Here is a 15,000-nt window from a genome sequence, read left to right as displayed (position 1 = left end):
CAAATACTCTGTTGAAAAGCCTCTCACATACATGCATATATTCTCGCAGGAGCGCACACTCACACACACACACACACACACACACACACACACACACACACACACACACACACACACACACACACACACACACACACACACACACACACACACACACACACACATGTACATACACACATACGCGCGAGCATGAAACTATGAGGTTGATGATAAATCCCTAATGATGATTTCACCTTAATTGCCGCATTATCTTTGAGAATGACTTAATTCCCAACCACACCTCCCCTCTTCGCCCCATTCCATCTCCCTTATCTTCCTTTTGCAAAATTTCCTCCTACGTTTCTTGCCCTTTTCACCCTTAAAAAAACCGGCCCTCTCTTGCCCAATCAAATGCAATCGCTGGAGAAAAAGTACCATGATAATAGTCTCCCCTTTTTCCCCTCTTGCCCCTTCCCCGTCCTCTCTGGTCCCCTCCCTTCCCTATCCTCTCGCTTCCTTCCATTCTCCCATGTCTCCCCTCCTCGTCCCCTCATTCCTCGAATTTTCTCTAGCCCCATCTTTCTCCTATTTCTCCCTTCCTTCTCCTCTCGTCTGTCCTCCTCTTTCTCCCTTTTCTCCCTTCCTTCTCGTCCTCTCATCCCCCTAATCTCCTCTGACCCCCTCTTTCTCCCCTTTCCCCCCCTCCCTTCCCCCCTTTGGTATTCACGCCCCTCGTTTCTCCCTCCTGCAGGTGAAAATCCCTCATACTCGGAATGTAGACCCCACATTGACGCCACAATCAGGGACCTCGCGGCTAAGGCCATCATCGCGGGAGAAACGCCGTCGGACAACCTGCAACACACTGACCATGGTAGGCGTCGGGAGGGGGAGGGGGGGAAGGGGAGGGGGGAGGGTGGAGGGGTATCGGGATGGGGTGGTGGAGGGGTATGGGGATGGGAGGGGAGGGTGGAGGGGTATCGGGATGGGGTGGTGGAAGGGTAATGGGATGGGAGGGGAGGGGAATGAGGATGGGGGGAGGTTAGGAAGGGTGGGGTAAGTAGAGGGGGAGGGAATGGGGAGGGTTGGGTAGGAGGGGTGGGAAACAGATGAAGAGGTAGAGGAAGAGAAAGGAGGAAATAAAGAGAAAACGGAAGAGAAGGAAGGAGATGAAGAGTAAGCGAAGGAAATAGATGAAGAGGAAGAGGAAGAGGAGGGATATGGGGATGGGGAGGGGTATAGGTAGAGGGATACGGGGATGGGTGGACATGGGGAAGGGTGGGGAGAGAAATAGAATAGGATAGAGGAGGAGATGAGGTAGGATGGAGGGAGGTGGGGAAGGGAGTTTTTTGAGGGGGAATGGAGGAGGAGGAGGAGGAGGAGGAGGAGGAGGAGGAGGAGGAGGAGGAGGAGGAGGAGATGAGAAGGGAGGTGGGGATGAGATGGAAAGGGATAGGCAGGGGTGAGTTGGAGAAGAAAGGGATAGGCGAAAGATGGCGGGAGGGAGGTGGAGATGCAGGTGGGCTCGGGAAGGAGAGGGGCAGGCGAGGGTTAGAGGGGGGAGGGGAAAGGTGGGGGTGGGGATAGGAAAGAGATAGGCGGAGTTGGGGTGAGGGAAAAAAAGGATAGGTGGGGTCGGGATGCAGGGAGATAGGAGGAAATAGATAGAGCTGAGAGAGGAAAAGAGGGGCAGTAGGAGGAAGGGAAAAAAGGAGGAAGGACCAGGAACAGGGAGAAAGGTAAAAGGCTAAGAGGATAGACCAAGATGATAAAAAAACACATAATGGATAGAGAGGCAGACTGAAACGAGAATAGAAGGTAGGGAATAGTAAGGAAATTGAGAGAGGAGAATAAAAAGGGAAGATATAAGGATATGAAATAAAGAAGTACACAAGAGACAGACAAACCGAATGGGAAAAATAAAGGCTGAAAAAAAGTTACAGATAACACAGAGGGGAAGAAGGGAGAGGATAGAAAGTACCTAAAACAGAATCAGGGGAAAGAAAGAGAGTTGTAATAGAGGAATTAGATAAACAAAAAGATAATGGGACACAAAATAAGATAAGGCTTAGGACCAAAACATGGTAAGAATTCTCGTTCAACATGCATTGTAGAAGTTGCAGCTTGTTTACTAAGCATCTGTCAATATATCTATTGAAATGTCTCTGCTTCGCTGCATTATCATCATTACGTAGTACGCGTGCATGGTAAAGCTACCCCAAGTAATACCCTGCCTATTGTCCTGCACGTTTGTCCTGCATGAAATGTCCTTAATTCAAGGAAATAAGCAAAATTAGAGTTATGATTTCTAAAAGATCCAAAGGCGAAACATGCCAGACACACATTGTTCGTCAACATTAAAGTACAATTGTTGCTACTTTAATCGACAAAAAAAAAAAAAAATGTATTGGCGTCCTGTTTTGAAAGAAAAAGAGAAAGAAAAATTTTAATGGTGATCTAGTTACCTAAAAAGCTTGGGTCCCCATTAGCATCGAACTTCTACGCTCCTCCGTAGCTCGAAGTAGTGCGTCTAGCTTTAGCTGTGGCTTGTAGCAAGTACGAGAACACGCAGCTCGTTTTATCATAGTCCGCCCTGCAATGTCCCACTTCCGCTCCCGCCCTTCCTCGAAGCTCACAGCCTCTTCTCTTGCCCAGTGGAAGCAGAGAACCCCGAGGAGGGTCCAGTGTCGGCCGAAGTTTCTCCCCCCCCGCAACCCGAGGTGCCCAAGGAACCGCCGGCCGCCGTAGAGCCCGAGCCAGTCGAACCGGAACCTGAACCCGAACCACCGAAGCCTGCAGCCGAAGCGCCAGCGCCGCCACCCGCGCCCGCCGCCCCGGCCGCCCCTGAGCCTCCAGGTAGGTGCTGTGGCTCTGGAAGCACGCTAAGGAGCTTACTGTAAAAAGCATGACCTTACATATGCGCATATATATATATATATATATATATATATATATATATATATATAATATATAATAATATATATGTATATATATATATATATATATTATATATATATATATATATATATATATATATATATATATATATATATATATATCAAATGAAGATTAGCAGCTATTGCATATAATTTGTATTGTTGCTATGTAAAACTAGTATACAAGGATATTAATAAGAGCATGGCAAGGAACAAAGACTTTTGAAAGTTCCCTTGAAGTCATAGAAAACTAATACCTGCCGAAGGTGTCTCAGAATATTAGAACTTTAACAAAATGTTGCATGACTTAGCATAGCAATGCCTTGAAGCTATTTGTACTCTAGAGAATCTCACTGACTATTTCGTTTAGCTTCTTTTTTTCTGGCGCTTTTAGTTTATTAAGCTTTTATTTCTAGTTTATTTAGTTCTCGCTTTAACCATAACAAAGGCGTAACGGGTCTTTTTCTTAAACAACTGCAAAGGCTTCATTGTTTATTCTGCTTTCTGTCTTCTCTTTCATTTGTTTATTACTTTCTTACTAGTTTCATCTAACGAAGACGAAGAAGACGAAAATAAAGATGACGAGGTGGAAGATGTTATTATTAGAGACAGGGAGAGTAAGCTAAAGAAAGGAAGTGAGAAAAGAGGGGATAAAGATCGGAAAGACGTGACTGTGAAAGATAAGATAAAGGAAGCAAAGGAAGAAGGAAAAGATGTCAAAATTAAGGAAACTGCGAAAGTTGCAAAAGAAGAAAAGAAGAAACTTCAAGAGAAGAGCGGAGACGAAAGAGAAATAGACGAAGAAGAAGTAAGTCAAAAGGAGAAACATAAAACCGATGAAAAGGAAGAGAGAAGGAAGAAGAGTGACGAAACAAAAGGAAAAGAACTGGGCGATGAAAAAGATACTGAAGCAGACGAAGAAGAAAAGGAAGGAGCTGATGATGAAGATAGAGAAGTTGATAAAGAGAAGAAAAGGAAAGGTGAGGAGGAGAAAAGAACTTAGGAAAAGAATAGGAGTCGTGTAAGAAATCAAGAAAGCTAATAAAAAAGAACATAAAGAAAGGGAAGACGATGAAGAGGAAGATAAAAAGGAAGAAAAGAAAGTAGACAAAGAAAAGGAAGTAGATGTAGAGGTAAAGAAGGAAACAGATGACAATGAGGAAGAAAAGAAGGTAGATGAAGAGGAAGAGAAAGAAATAGACGAGGAAGAGGAAGAGAAGGAAGTGGATGAAATGGAAGAGGAAGAGGAAGAAAGGATAGTGAAGAGAGAAGAAAAGGGAAAGATTAAAGGAGGAGAGCAGTAGATGAAAAGGAAGAGAAGGAAGTAGATGAAAAGGAAGAGAAGGAAGTAGATGAAGACGAAGAGGAAGAGGAGGAAGTAGATGAAGAGGAAGAGAAAGAAGTAGATGAAAAAGAAGAGAAGGAAGTAGATGAAGAGGAAGAGGAAGAGGAGCAAGTAGATGAAAAGGAAGAGAAGGAAGTAGATGAAGACGAAGAGGAAGAGGAAGAGGAGGAAGTAGATGAAGACGAAGAGGAAGAGGAGGAAGTAGATGAAAAGGAAGAGGAAGGAGGAAGTAGATGAAAAGGAAGAGGAGGAAGTAGATGAAAAGGAAGAGGAGGAAGTAGATGAAAAGGAAGAGGAGGAAGTAGATGAAATGAAGACGAAGAGGAAGAGGAAGAGAAGGAAGTAGAGGAAGACGAAGACGAAGGAAGTAGATGAAAAGGAAGAGGAGGAAGTAGATGAAAAGGAAGAGGAGGAAGTAGATGGAAAGGAAGAGAAGGAAGTAGATGAAGACGAAGAGGAAGAGGAAGAGGAGGAAGTAGATGAAGACGAAGAGGAAGAGGAAGAGAAGGAAGTAGAGGAAGACGAAGACGAAGAGGAGGAAGTAGATGAAAAGGAAGAGAAGGAAGTAGATGAAGAGGAAGAGAAGGAAGTAGAGGAAGACGAAGACGAAGAGAAGGAAGTAGATGAAAAGGAAGAGGAGGAAGTAGATGAAAAGGAAGAGAAGGAAGTAGATGAAGACGAAGAGGAAGAGAAGGAAGTAGATGAAAAGGAAGAGGAGGAAGTAGATGAAAAGGAAGAGAAGGAAGTAGAGGAAGAAGAAGATGACAAAGAGAAAGAGGAAAAGATAGAGGAGGATGAGAAAGACGAGAAAATGGAGGATGAGGACGAAGAGGAAGAGGAAGCAGATAAAGAGAAAGAGGAAGAGCCAGTCGAAAGAGAGGAAGAGGACGAGGAGACGAAAGAAGAGGCAGAGGAGGAGGAAAGTGACGTAAGAGAAACAAAAGAGTCATTGGACAAGACTTCTGAGACGCGGCACAGTAAGAGGCCATGGGTGTGACGTTTCTGCCTCGTTGTTACCTTTTTTCCCTTCTCCAACTCGGCCTTTGACCTGCTTGGCATTCCTTCGACGGCATTTCGGAAGGAAAGAATGACATTTCTTTTGAGAATTCATTTTTTAACCCTCGTAGTTAACCCCCATCACTTTGATCTTCAGGATATATTGCATGTTTCCACTTCAGTAAAAGATAAATGTGTTTCTCTCTTTCTCACAATTTAAAAAAACATTTTTGTCATGATTTCCCCTGAGATTTCTCCAGAAAGGTTTAACTTTTATGTCCCTTTTTATGATTTTGATATTTTCTTGATCTGTGTGAATGTGTGTGTAGAGCACACGCTGATACACATACATACTCATAATCAAGTCTAATAAAGAGAACTGTACGAGAGGCTGACACGCATATCATTTAACAGAAAACAACTGCTCTGCAAATTTCATGCTAATTATCCTTTTTTTTTCAGTTGAAGTTCCAGTTTCTGCCCCGGAACCGGCGAAGCCAGTGGAAGCCCAGCCCGCGCCCGTCGCCAGCCCACAGCCCGCCGCCCCACCTGCCCAGCCCGCCGCCCCTGCACCACCTCCACCGAAACCGGCTGTTGCAGAACTTAGTGTCATCGACAAGCTAATCAACGTAATCTTTGGTTTACCCAGGGGAGAGAGGGATCCCAAGTGGGCGCAGCCTTGGCAGACGCACCCAGAGCATGCCAAGAAGCCCGTTGAGAAAGCTCCGGAAGTAGAACAAGGACCTGTTGGCCCTTCGGGAGGAATCATCGACAAACTTGTTAAACTGATCTTCCCGACTGTTCCTGCAGCAACAAAGCGTGATCCCAAGTGGGCCAAACCCTGGCAGACACACCCAGAACATGCCAAAAAGAAGGTAGAGGTAGCAGAAGAACCTAAGGAAGATAAGCCTGTAGGTCCTTCTGGAGGACTCATTGATAAGTTTGTCAAACTCATCTTCCAAACTGTCCCTGAAGGCACAGTTCGAGACCCAAAATGGGCCAAACCATGGCAGACACACCCTGAACACGCTAAGAAGGTAGAAGTGAAGGCAGCAGAGCCAAAGGAAGATAAGCCTATTGGCCCTTCTGGAGGAATTATTGACAAGTTTGTCAAGCTAATCTTCCAGACTGTACCTGAAGGAACAGTTCGAGACCCAAAATGGGCTAAGCCCTGGCAGACTCACCCTGAACACGCTAAAAAGGTTGTGGAGGCACCGGCGGAACCCAAGGAAGACAAACCCGTTGGTCCCTCTGGAGGAATCATCGATAAGTTGGTCAAACTTATTTTCCCAACAGTCCCTGAGGGAACAAAGCGCGATCCTAAATGGGCTAAACCTTGGCAGACACACCCCGAGCACGCGAAAAAAGTAGTGAAGGTCGTAGAACCAGAGGAGAAGGGACCAATTGGTGCATCTGGAGGCATTATTGACAAATTTGTGAAGATGATTTTCGAAACTGTCCCTGAAGGTTCAACACGTGACCCTAAGTGGGCCCAGCCATGGCAGACTCACCCGGAACATAAGAAATCTGCTCCTGCACCAGTTGAAACTCCCAAACCACCTGTAGCACCTGAACCAGCTGTTGCTCCTAAGCCAGCTCCAGTCCCAGAACCAGCTCCAGTCCCGAAACCAGCTGCTGCTCCTGAACCAGTCGCTGCTCCTAAACCAGTCGCTGTTCCTGAACCAGTTGTGGCCCCTGAACCGGTTGCAGCTCCTAAAGCAGTTCCTGAACCAGTAGCTGCTCCAGCACCTAAGCCAGTTGAGCCATCCCCAGCACCTGCCCCAGAAGTGGCCAAGGCACCAGAACCTGCACCTGCGCCAGAAGTGGCCAAGGCACCAGAACCTGCCCCAGAAGTGGTCAAAGCACCGGAACCTGCACCTGAACCTAAACGACCAGTTGAAGAACCTATTGTAGAGAAGGCCACGTTTCCCGAGGAGAAAGTGGCAGGTATGTGGTATGGATGGTTTGGCAGTTTGGCTCAGATCTATCCTTAGCTAATATTGTAGCAGCTTCAGAGAGTTTGAAATTGCTTAGTTTGGTTTATGAACGATTTCGATTCTTTGGACATTGTCGAATGAATACAAGCTCAGTGACTGTCTGCTTTTACATTTCTTAAAATCTGACCTTCTACATACTTTTTAATGACATATAGATTTATCAAGTTTATACATAATTGTTTAAAATATTGAATATAGCAGCGTGACTCCCTTTCCTTTGACAGAATCGAAACCGAAAATGCACATATACAAAACAGATATATGTTATATGAATATATCATTATATCTGGCAAAACATTTGTGTAGTTTATTGTATTCATTTGCATGATATACAGTAAGCAGATTACTTTAAAAAAGAGTTTAATCTTAGGACATATCTGCGTAGCAGGAATCCCATGAGAACGTTTTAATTCCACTTTATTAGACAGAAATCTGCTTTACCCCACGTAAGAGGCATACAGTAGTGTTTAGTACGATTTGAAAATTAGTCCTCCATTCTTCCTTTGTATTTTTATACAGTATAGTCTGTGACTGCATTTCCAGATTATAGTATTGATAGACTTTTTGTCCCAAACGTCACGTAAGGACACAGGACCTCCCTAGAGGTGGGATATGGCCTGAGGGATGGAGCTGGTCTTAGAATGGGATTTTTTTTTACTAACACTTGCCCATGACACAAAGGTGAGCAACTCGTAGATGAGGAAGAAGCGGATGAGGACGAGGATGTGGAGGAAGATGCTGCGGAAAGCGACGAGGATGACGAAGAGGATGAGGATGAGGAGGATGAGGTGGATGAGGATGAGGATGAGGATGGGGATGAAGAAGTAGACGAAGAGGAAGATGAGGAACATGATGAAGATGAAGACGAAGAACTCGAAGCAGAAGACGAAGAGGATGAGGATGAAGAAGTTGATGAAGAAGATGAAGACGAAGAAGGTGAAGAAGATACAGACGAAGACGAAAGCGAAGACGAAGACGAAGTTGTTGGAAAAGACGAGGATGAAGATGAAGATGAGGAAGAAGAGAAGACAGCTGGAGAACTTGATGATGATGAGGAAGCAGAAACTGACGAAGATGATGAGGAAGATGAAGATGAAGAGGTAGACGAAGAGGATGAGGAAGATGAAGATGAAGAGGTAGATGAAGATGATGAAGAAGAAGAGGTAGATGAAGATGAAGATGTAGACGATGAGGACGAGGAAGACGAGGACGAAGAAGAGGAATTAGCTTCAAAGGATGTAGACGAAGAAGACGAAGACGAAGATGAAGATGAAGATGAAATAGAGAAAAAAGTCGAAAAACATAATAAAAGAGACGAAGACAAAGACGAAGGAATCGAAGAGGAACTCGATGAAGATGAAGATGAAGATGAAGATGAAGATGAAGATGAAGAATCAGACGATGACGACGAAGACGACGACGAAGAAGAGGAAGCCAAAGTCGCAGAACCGGCTGACGAAGGGACTGATGATGAAGGTTACGATGAAGATGACGATGCTGACGAAGATGAAGATTCAGGTGATGAGAAAGAGGATGGGGGTGTGGAGACACCTGGGGAGGTGGATGAACGCGCAGCAGACGCAGGAGTCCCGAGCACCTCAGAGCCTGAAGGTGTCGTGACGGTCGCCAGTATGACCCTTTCTCCCTCCCCCCCCTCCCCCCAACACTCTGGCTCGCAGCCTCCCGCCCACTCGCCCGCCCGCCCGCCCGCCTCCCTCCCGCCCTCGCTCGTGCCGCTGTTGTATTCTTCTGTGATCGTAAAATGGAAAGGAAAGCTCAGGGAAGGCGATATATATATATATATATATATATATATATATATATATATATATATATATATATATATATATATATATATATATATATATACATGTAAATATATATTTTTTTCTCTTCCTTTTTTTTTTAGTAGAGAAAGAAAAAAATAGTAATTTGATATTGATATTGCCTTCACTTCCCTGGGCTAATCTGAGACACTAAAACCTATAAACTACTGCCTTATTCACTGCTGTTTGATAATGCTCTTGTTGTTTTGCAATAGCATAGATGGTAATATCTGTGCCGTTAAATATATGTATGTATGTATGTATATGTATGCACACACACACACACACACACACACACACACACATTTATATATATTTATATATATATATATATATATATATATATATATATATATATATATATCATATATATATATATATATATATATATATATATATATATATATATATATATATATATGTATATATGTGTATATACATATACATACATACATACATACATATACACACACACACACACACACACACACACACACACACACACACACACACACACACACACACACACACACACACACACACACACACACACACACACACACACACACACACACACACATATACATACACACACACACACATACACACATATGTATATATATATATATGTATATGTATATATATATATATATATATATTTATATATATATATATACATATATATATATATATATATATATATATATATATATATATATATATATATATATATATATATATATATAATATGTATGTATGGTGTATGTACATGTATATGTATATGTATCTGCATATATGTACGTATATAAGCACACATATCTACATAGATGTATATGTATAGTAATTCTTATTCATTTCCACTATTTTTATCTAAATTCTATGGCTGGATTTTACCTAACAATGGAGTGAATTAGAATAGTTCTAAGTTTCGTAATTAGAGATATTTGAATTTATTATTTCTTTTTGCAAATTTCGTAATCTATCTTACAATAAACAGTTAACCATATCATTTTATCTTATCATTTTTTTCTTCTTTTTTGTTTGCGTAATATGTATGATTTGTCTTGTTTTGCCAGTGATCCAGGATTTTCCCCACTCCATTGTTTGCATTTTTTTTTAGATGATTTTTCTCTTACTTCCGTTTATCCTTATGTAATATACCCTTTATTTCCTCTGCGATGGTTTATTAAGTTGATCTGGACGCGAGGATACAAGACAAACCAAAAGTGATTTAAAAAACTACAGAATAGTTTATGTCTAAACAGCAGTGAATTAATCTCAACAGTTGTATTAAAAGTGCATGAAAAGGTTTATTGATGTTCCAACCCTAATGAATTACTCTTTATTCCCAATATTTGTTATTCTTTATAAATATATGTATATATGGATATCATTTTACACGAAAAAAAGAAAAAAGTAAAAGTTCCCATATTCAAGAAAGTCTTTACCGAATACCTTCTCTGTCATAGTATTAAGTAACCTAGGAGTTCCTTTGCTCCACTGACACCCTGTATGTAACCCTCTGATGCATTCTTCCTTGCAAAATCAGCGCCTCTACAACCGCTGCTCCTTTCCAGTTCCAAGTGAGCCTGCAAAGGAAGCCCCAGCTGATAGTAAACCGCTGGCTGATGCCCCCGAAGCCCCCAAGAAGCCGGTATTGGCAGAAGAGACTAAAGAAGAGGCGCCACAGGAGGAGGAGGAGCAGGTAAGGGATATTATTGCCGATGATATATGTCTACGTGTGCTTAGATTCGAGTGGTGCGTTGACTATGTCCATTTTCAATTTCGACTTGTTATTTTTTCCTGTGGAAAGCTTACACCCGTTCAACCGCCACAATTTGGTCTTCATAATCGGTGCAGACCCAAATTCCTAATCACGGAAAAGAACATACATTATTTCCTTCTTCCTGTACACACCTTTTTGCCTTCTTTTTAATTTTTTCATTTCATACATACATACTGACTTCGGCCGACGGCATAAGTACCTTTACACTGGAGACCTCCCTAAGACCCAGAGCGCCTCCCATCCGCAGGTAGTGGTGGTCCCCTCTGCCTTCCGCTCCCGCGACCACCTCGAGGCCATCCTGGGCCTGGACGAGACCTCGAGGGACACGGCGGCGCGCACCGACCCAATCGCCGAGGCCACGCTCAAGGACCTCAAGAAGATCTACGAGGCAGCCATCAAGCCCCTGGAAGGCCTCTACAAGTACCAGGACATCTCTAACCGCCACGTGTCCGACGCCGAGCTCTTCGGCACGCCGCTCGTCCTTCTCTTGGGCCCCTACTCCACCGGGAAGTCCACCTTCATCAACTACCTCACAGGCGTCGAGTACACCAAGCGCGCCCTCAAGACAGGTACGAAGGGGGATTTCTACGCATTTCACTTGTATAGGTCTGCATTTTTTAAAAAGTATATGTAAATGCAAATACAAGCACGCATATTCTTGCATATTTAAAAAGTCATAGGAAAAACAATCGCATAAAACATCCAGATATCAATAAAAATATATATATATTCCTATATTCGCACTGACCTATAACACAGACAAATAATCCTCCTTGTCCTCATCGTTGGCTTAGAGAAAGAAGCACCTTATCTCCCAATAAAGCTCCATTGTTGGGTCAGTGCAAAAATCCCCTTGATGTGACTTATTAACTACTGCAACTTTTAAAAGTCCCGCCCCACCATACTTCTGCAGGGACGCCGCCTAGCCATGGTGTGTTCCGCATCATCCAGTATGGTGAGAAGGACGCAGAACTCGACGGTACCGACCTGAGCGCCCACTGGTCCTTCACCTCACTGCAGAAGTTTGGACAAAATTTCATCGACCAGATTCAGGGGAAAGCCTTGAGTAGCCCTCTGCTGAAGAAGGTGATGCAGCTGGGGTTTTGCTTTTTTCCCTTTGAATTATTATCTATTTGTTTCCCGTGTATTTTTTCAGGAATGTTGGATCTATTATGGTTATTGGCTTCGTCTGAAGATTAACTGTGTGTGTGCGTGCATATGTATACGAGTATATAGGCTATATATATATATATATATATATATATATATATATATATATATATATATATATATATATATATATATATATATATATTTATATATATATATATATATATATATATATATATATATATATATATATATATTATATATATATATATACATTAAATTTGCAATTTCATATAACTTTAAAAAAAGCTTATCTGAGTGATACACAAAAGAGTGACAACATGAAAAAATCCCGGATGAAGGATAAGAAGAAACGAAAAAACAGAAGGAGCGGAGACCCCCTCCAACGCTACGAGAGATGACGTCACCGCCTCCCCCGAGGACTTCAGGGCGCGTCGTCAAGGGCTTCCGCAAGGGCGTCTCAGGGTTCCAGGGAGCGCATGCCTAATTGGTTGCTGAGGAAGGTGAATCAGCAGGCTTCTCCAGTAGCCTGTTAGGCATGTGCGCTCTGTCTATTCTCCGCCACGCTGCTCGGCTCTCCGCCCGCCGCGGTTTCAAGCCTTGTGCCTGACCACGCGTTCGCTCGTCCGTACGTTCGTCAACTAGCATAGACTATGGTTTATGTTTTAAGTCGTTTTCAGGGTTAGAAGGCTTACAAATACTATGGTTGTCAAAGGCATCGATCGACTTTGTTTCTTCAGTGGAAATTCTGATTTAAAATTAGAGGTTTTGGTACCAACGTCTTCTAGTTAGGAACAATTTCTTTTGTTGTGTGAGAAATCCCGAAAAGGCGGTCTGACATCTGTGTTTTGTGCTTAAGCATAACTATTTTTTTTAGATTAGCTAAAAAAGATGTTTTTGTTATGATGAATGTACAAATAAATAAATGGTTAACATGATAAAGACGCAGAAGCAAACAAACAATATATTATAACAAATCATAGTGAAAAAATATTATTTTTCAAAAATGATCCTCTTCATTCCCAACACTGCCTCACCCACACCCTGCTCAAACCAACAACCCGACCGCCCTGAAACCGCCCTTTGACCCGCTGACCACGCCCTCCTCCTCCCACAGGTGACCTTCGTGGAAGCTCCAGGCATTCTCGAGATGAGACGGCCCGGCGAGCGCCTGTACCCCTACAACGACGTCGTCCAGTGGTTCATCGACCGCGCTGACCTCATCCTCGTCATGTTCGACTACACGAAACTCGACGCCGGCTACGAGATGGAGGCTATCCTCGACCAGCTTAAGGGGCGCGAAGCTCAGGTGAGGCGGAGCTGAGACACACGGAAAGATTTCATTCCTGTCATATTGGTGCCTCTAAAAGAAATGTTACGGGAGAGTGAATTCTGTTCTTGGCTTGCGTACTTTTTGTGAGTTTCGAGGCACAAATAGTACAGTTAATATACAACACAACACACGAGTCCCCTAACCAAGCGACCTTTCCAGACACGCATCCTGCTGAACAAGGCGGACCAGGTGCCGCCCGAGGAGTTGATCAAGGTCCAGGGCAGCCTCTTCTGGAACCTCAGCCCCCTCCTGGGCGTCTCCACCCCGCCCACCGTCTACGCCGGCTCCTTCGCCTCCAGGCCCTACCGCCCCGCCTCGCCCGCCAAGCTCTTCGAGGTGAGCGAGTCAGCGCAGGTCGCTCCTCTTCTCCCATCCTTTTCTTTGCCTTTCTTTCTCCTTTTTTCTGTGCACTTCGTTTGGTTCTCTTCCTTTTTTTCTTTTTCTTTTCCCTGGTTACTTTGTTTGGTCTTCGGCTTCCTCTTTTTCTTTTCCTGTTTCTTTCTCCGTTTTTTTTCTGTGTACTTTGTTAGGGTCACTTCCTTTTTTCTTCTTCTTTTTTTTCTTTTCCCTGGCTACTTTGTTTGGTCTTCGCCTTCATCTTTTTCTCTCTTCCCCCTGCCTTTGTTTTCTTTGATTGCTCTCCTTATCGCCATTATGTGTTGGTAAAAATGATAGTAATGATGATAACAACGATGGTAATAATGATAACAAAAACAACAATAACAATAATAAAAATTACAATAATACTATTAATAGCAATAATGATAATGATATAGTGATGATGATAATGATGGTAATGATGCTATTACTACAACTGCTAGTGTTACTCATAATAACGTCAATAAAAATACTAATGAGACGAATGGCGCTTCCAGGCTCAGGAGGAGGCTTTGCTCCACGACATCGCCCAGGCCATCAACAACCGCGTGGACAACCGCATCGCCATCGCCCGCAGGCACGCGGTGAGTTGCGGCCGATTTCTTTCCCTAACTTCAAAATCATTTAACTTCGTTTTCAGAAAGGCAACGAATTGGTTATATTGACTACTCGAATTTGATGGACAACGATAATACAGTTCAGGAGTAAATGTTTTAGTTTTTGTTTAGAATACAGGTGCACGTCGGGAACCATGATATTTGGCAGACAATTTGATAGAGTAACCATTCATTTGAAAAATAAACGTTTTCAATTGTTGCTTTGGAAACAGGTTCGTGTGAGGAACCACGCCCAGATGGTGGACACGTACCTGACCACCTTCTACATGAACAAGGGCTTCCTCACCAGCAAGCACAAGCTGGCCGAGGACATCATCGAGAACCCTCACAACTACAACATCTACGAGGGCATGAGTCTCCTCACCAACATCTCTCGCTACGATCTGCCCGACCCCGAGGTGTACAGGGACTTCTTTAGGTGAGTCAAGTTTCAGTGTGTTGTGGCGCGAGGCCCTGGGTCGGTTGGGTTCCAATATGTGCATGGGGTTTGGGGAGGCATGCTGGAGAATGCTGGTGAGAGTGGTAACCGCCGTTCTTTCCCCAGGGTCCACAACCTGTACGACTTCCAGAGGCTGAAGGACACATGCTCCTACTTCCGAGGCTGTCCACTCGCCAAGATCGACGGCGCCATCAGCCACAACCTGCCGGAGCTGCTGGACCGCCACCGCCGCCTGACCGA

At 43.5% G+C, this 15,000-nt stretch overlaps 1 protein-coding gene across 2 annotated transcripts in view; it reads left to right on the top strand.

The window, feature by feature from the left end:
* Window positions 1-15,000, top strand: part of LOC119575392 (surface protein-like) — a 35,190-nt gene that overhangs the window by 18,112 nt on the left and 2,078 nt on the right. The window contains exons 3-14 of one of the 2 annotated variants that reach the window (XM_037922976.1): window positions 731-850; window positions 2,632-2,832; window positions 5,716-7,200; window positions 7,932-8,768; window positions 10,654-10,781; window positions 11,110-11,431; window positions 11,776-11,948; window positions 13,111-13,302; window positions 13,486-13,662; window positions 14,202-14,288; window positions 14,534-14,739; window positions 14,866-15,000. The exon at window positions 14,866-15,000 is cut by the window's right edge and continues 2,078 nt beyond it. In XM_037922976.1, coding sequence (XP_037778904.1) covers window positions 731-850; window positions 2,632-2,832; window positions 5,716-7,200; window positions 7,932-8,768; window positions 10,654-10,781; window positions 11,110-11,431; window positions 11,776-11,948; window positions 13,111-13,302; window positions 13,486-13,662; window positions 14,202-14,288; window positions 14,534-14,739; window positions 14,866-15,000 — 4,063 coding nt within the window. Of the gene's footprint in view, window positions 1-730; window positions 851-2,631; window positions 2,833-5,715; window positions 7,201-7,931; window positions 8,862-10,653; window positions 10,782-11,109; window positions 11,432-11,775; window positions 11,949-13,110; window positions 13,303-13,485; window positions 13,663-14,201; window positions 14,289-14,533; window positions 14,740-14,865 lie in introns of both variants that reach the window. The other variant, XM_037922974.1, reaches the window with a different exon arrangement.

This window comes from Penaeus monodon, chromosome 7 (genome assembly GCF_015228065.2).
Source record: "Penaeus monodon isolate SGIC_2016 chromosome 7, NSTDA_Pmon_1, whole genome shotgun sequence".
NCBI lineage: Eukaryota > Metazoa > Arthropoda > Malacostraca > Decapoda > Penaeidae > Penaeus > Penaeus monodon.
The sequence above is the reverse complement of the archived record's forward strand: the minus strand, read 5'-3'. Positions and strand labels throughout refer to the sequence as shown.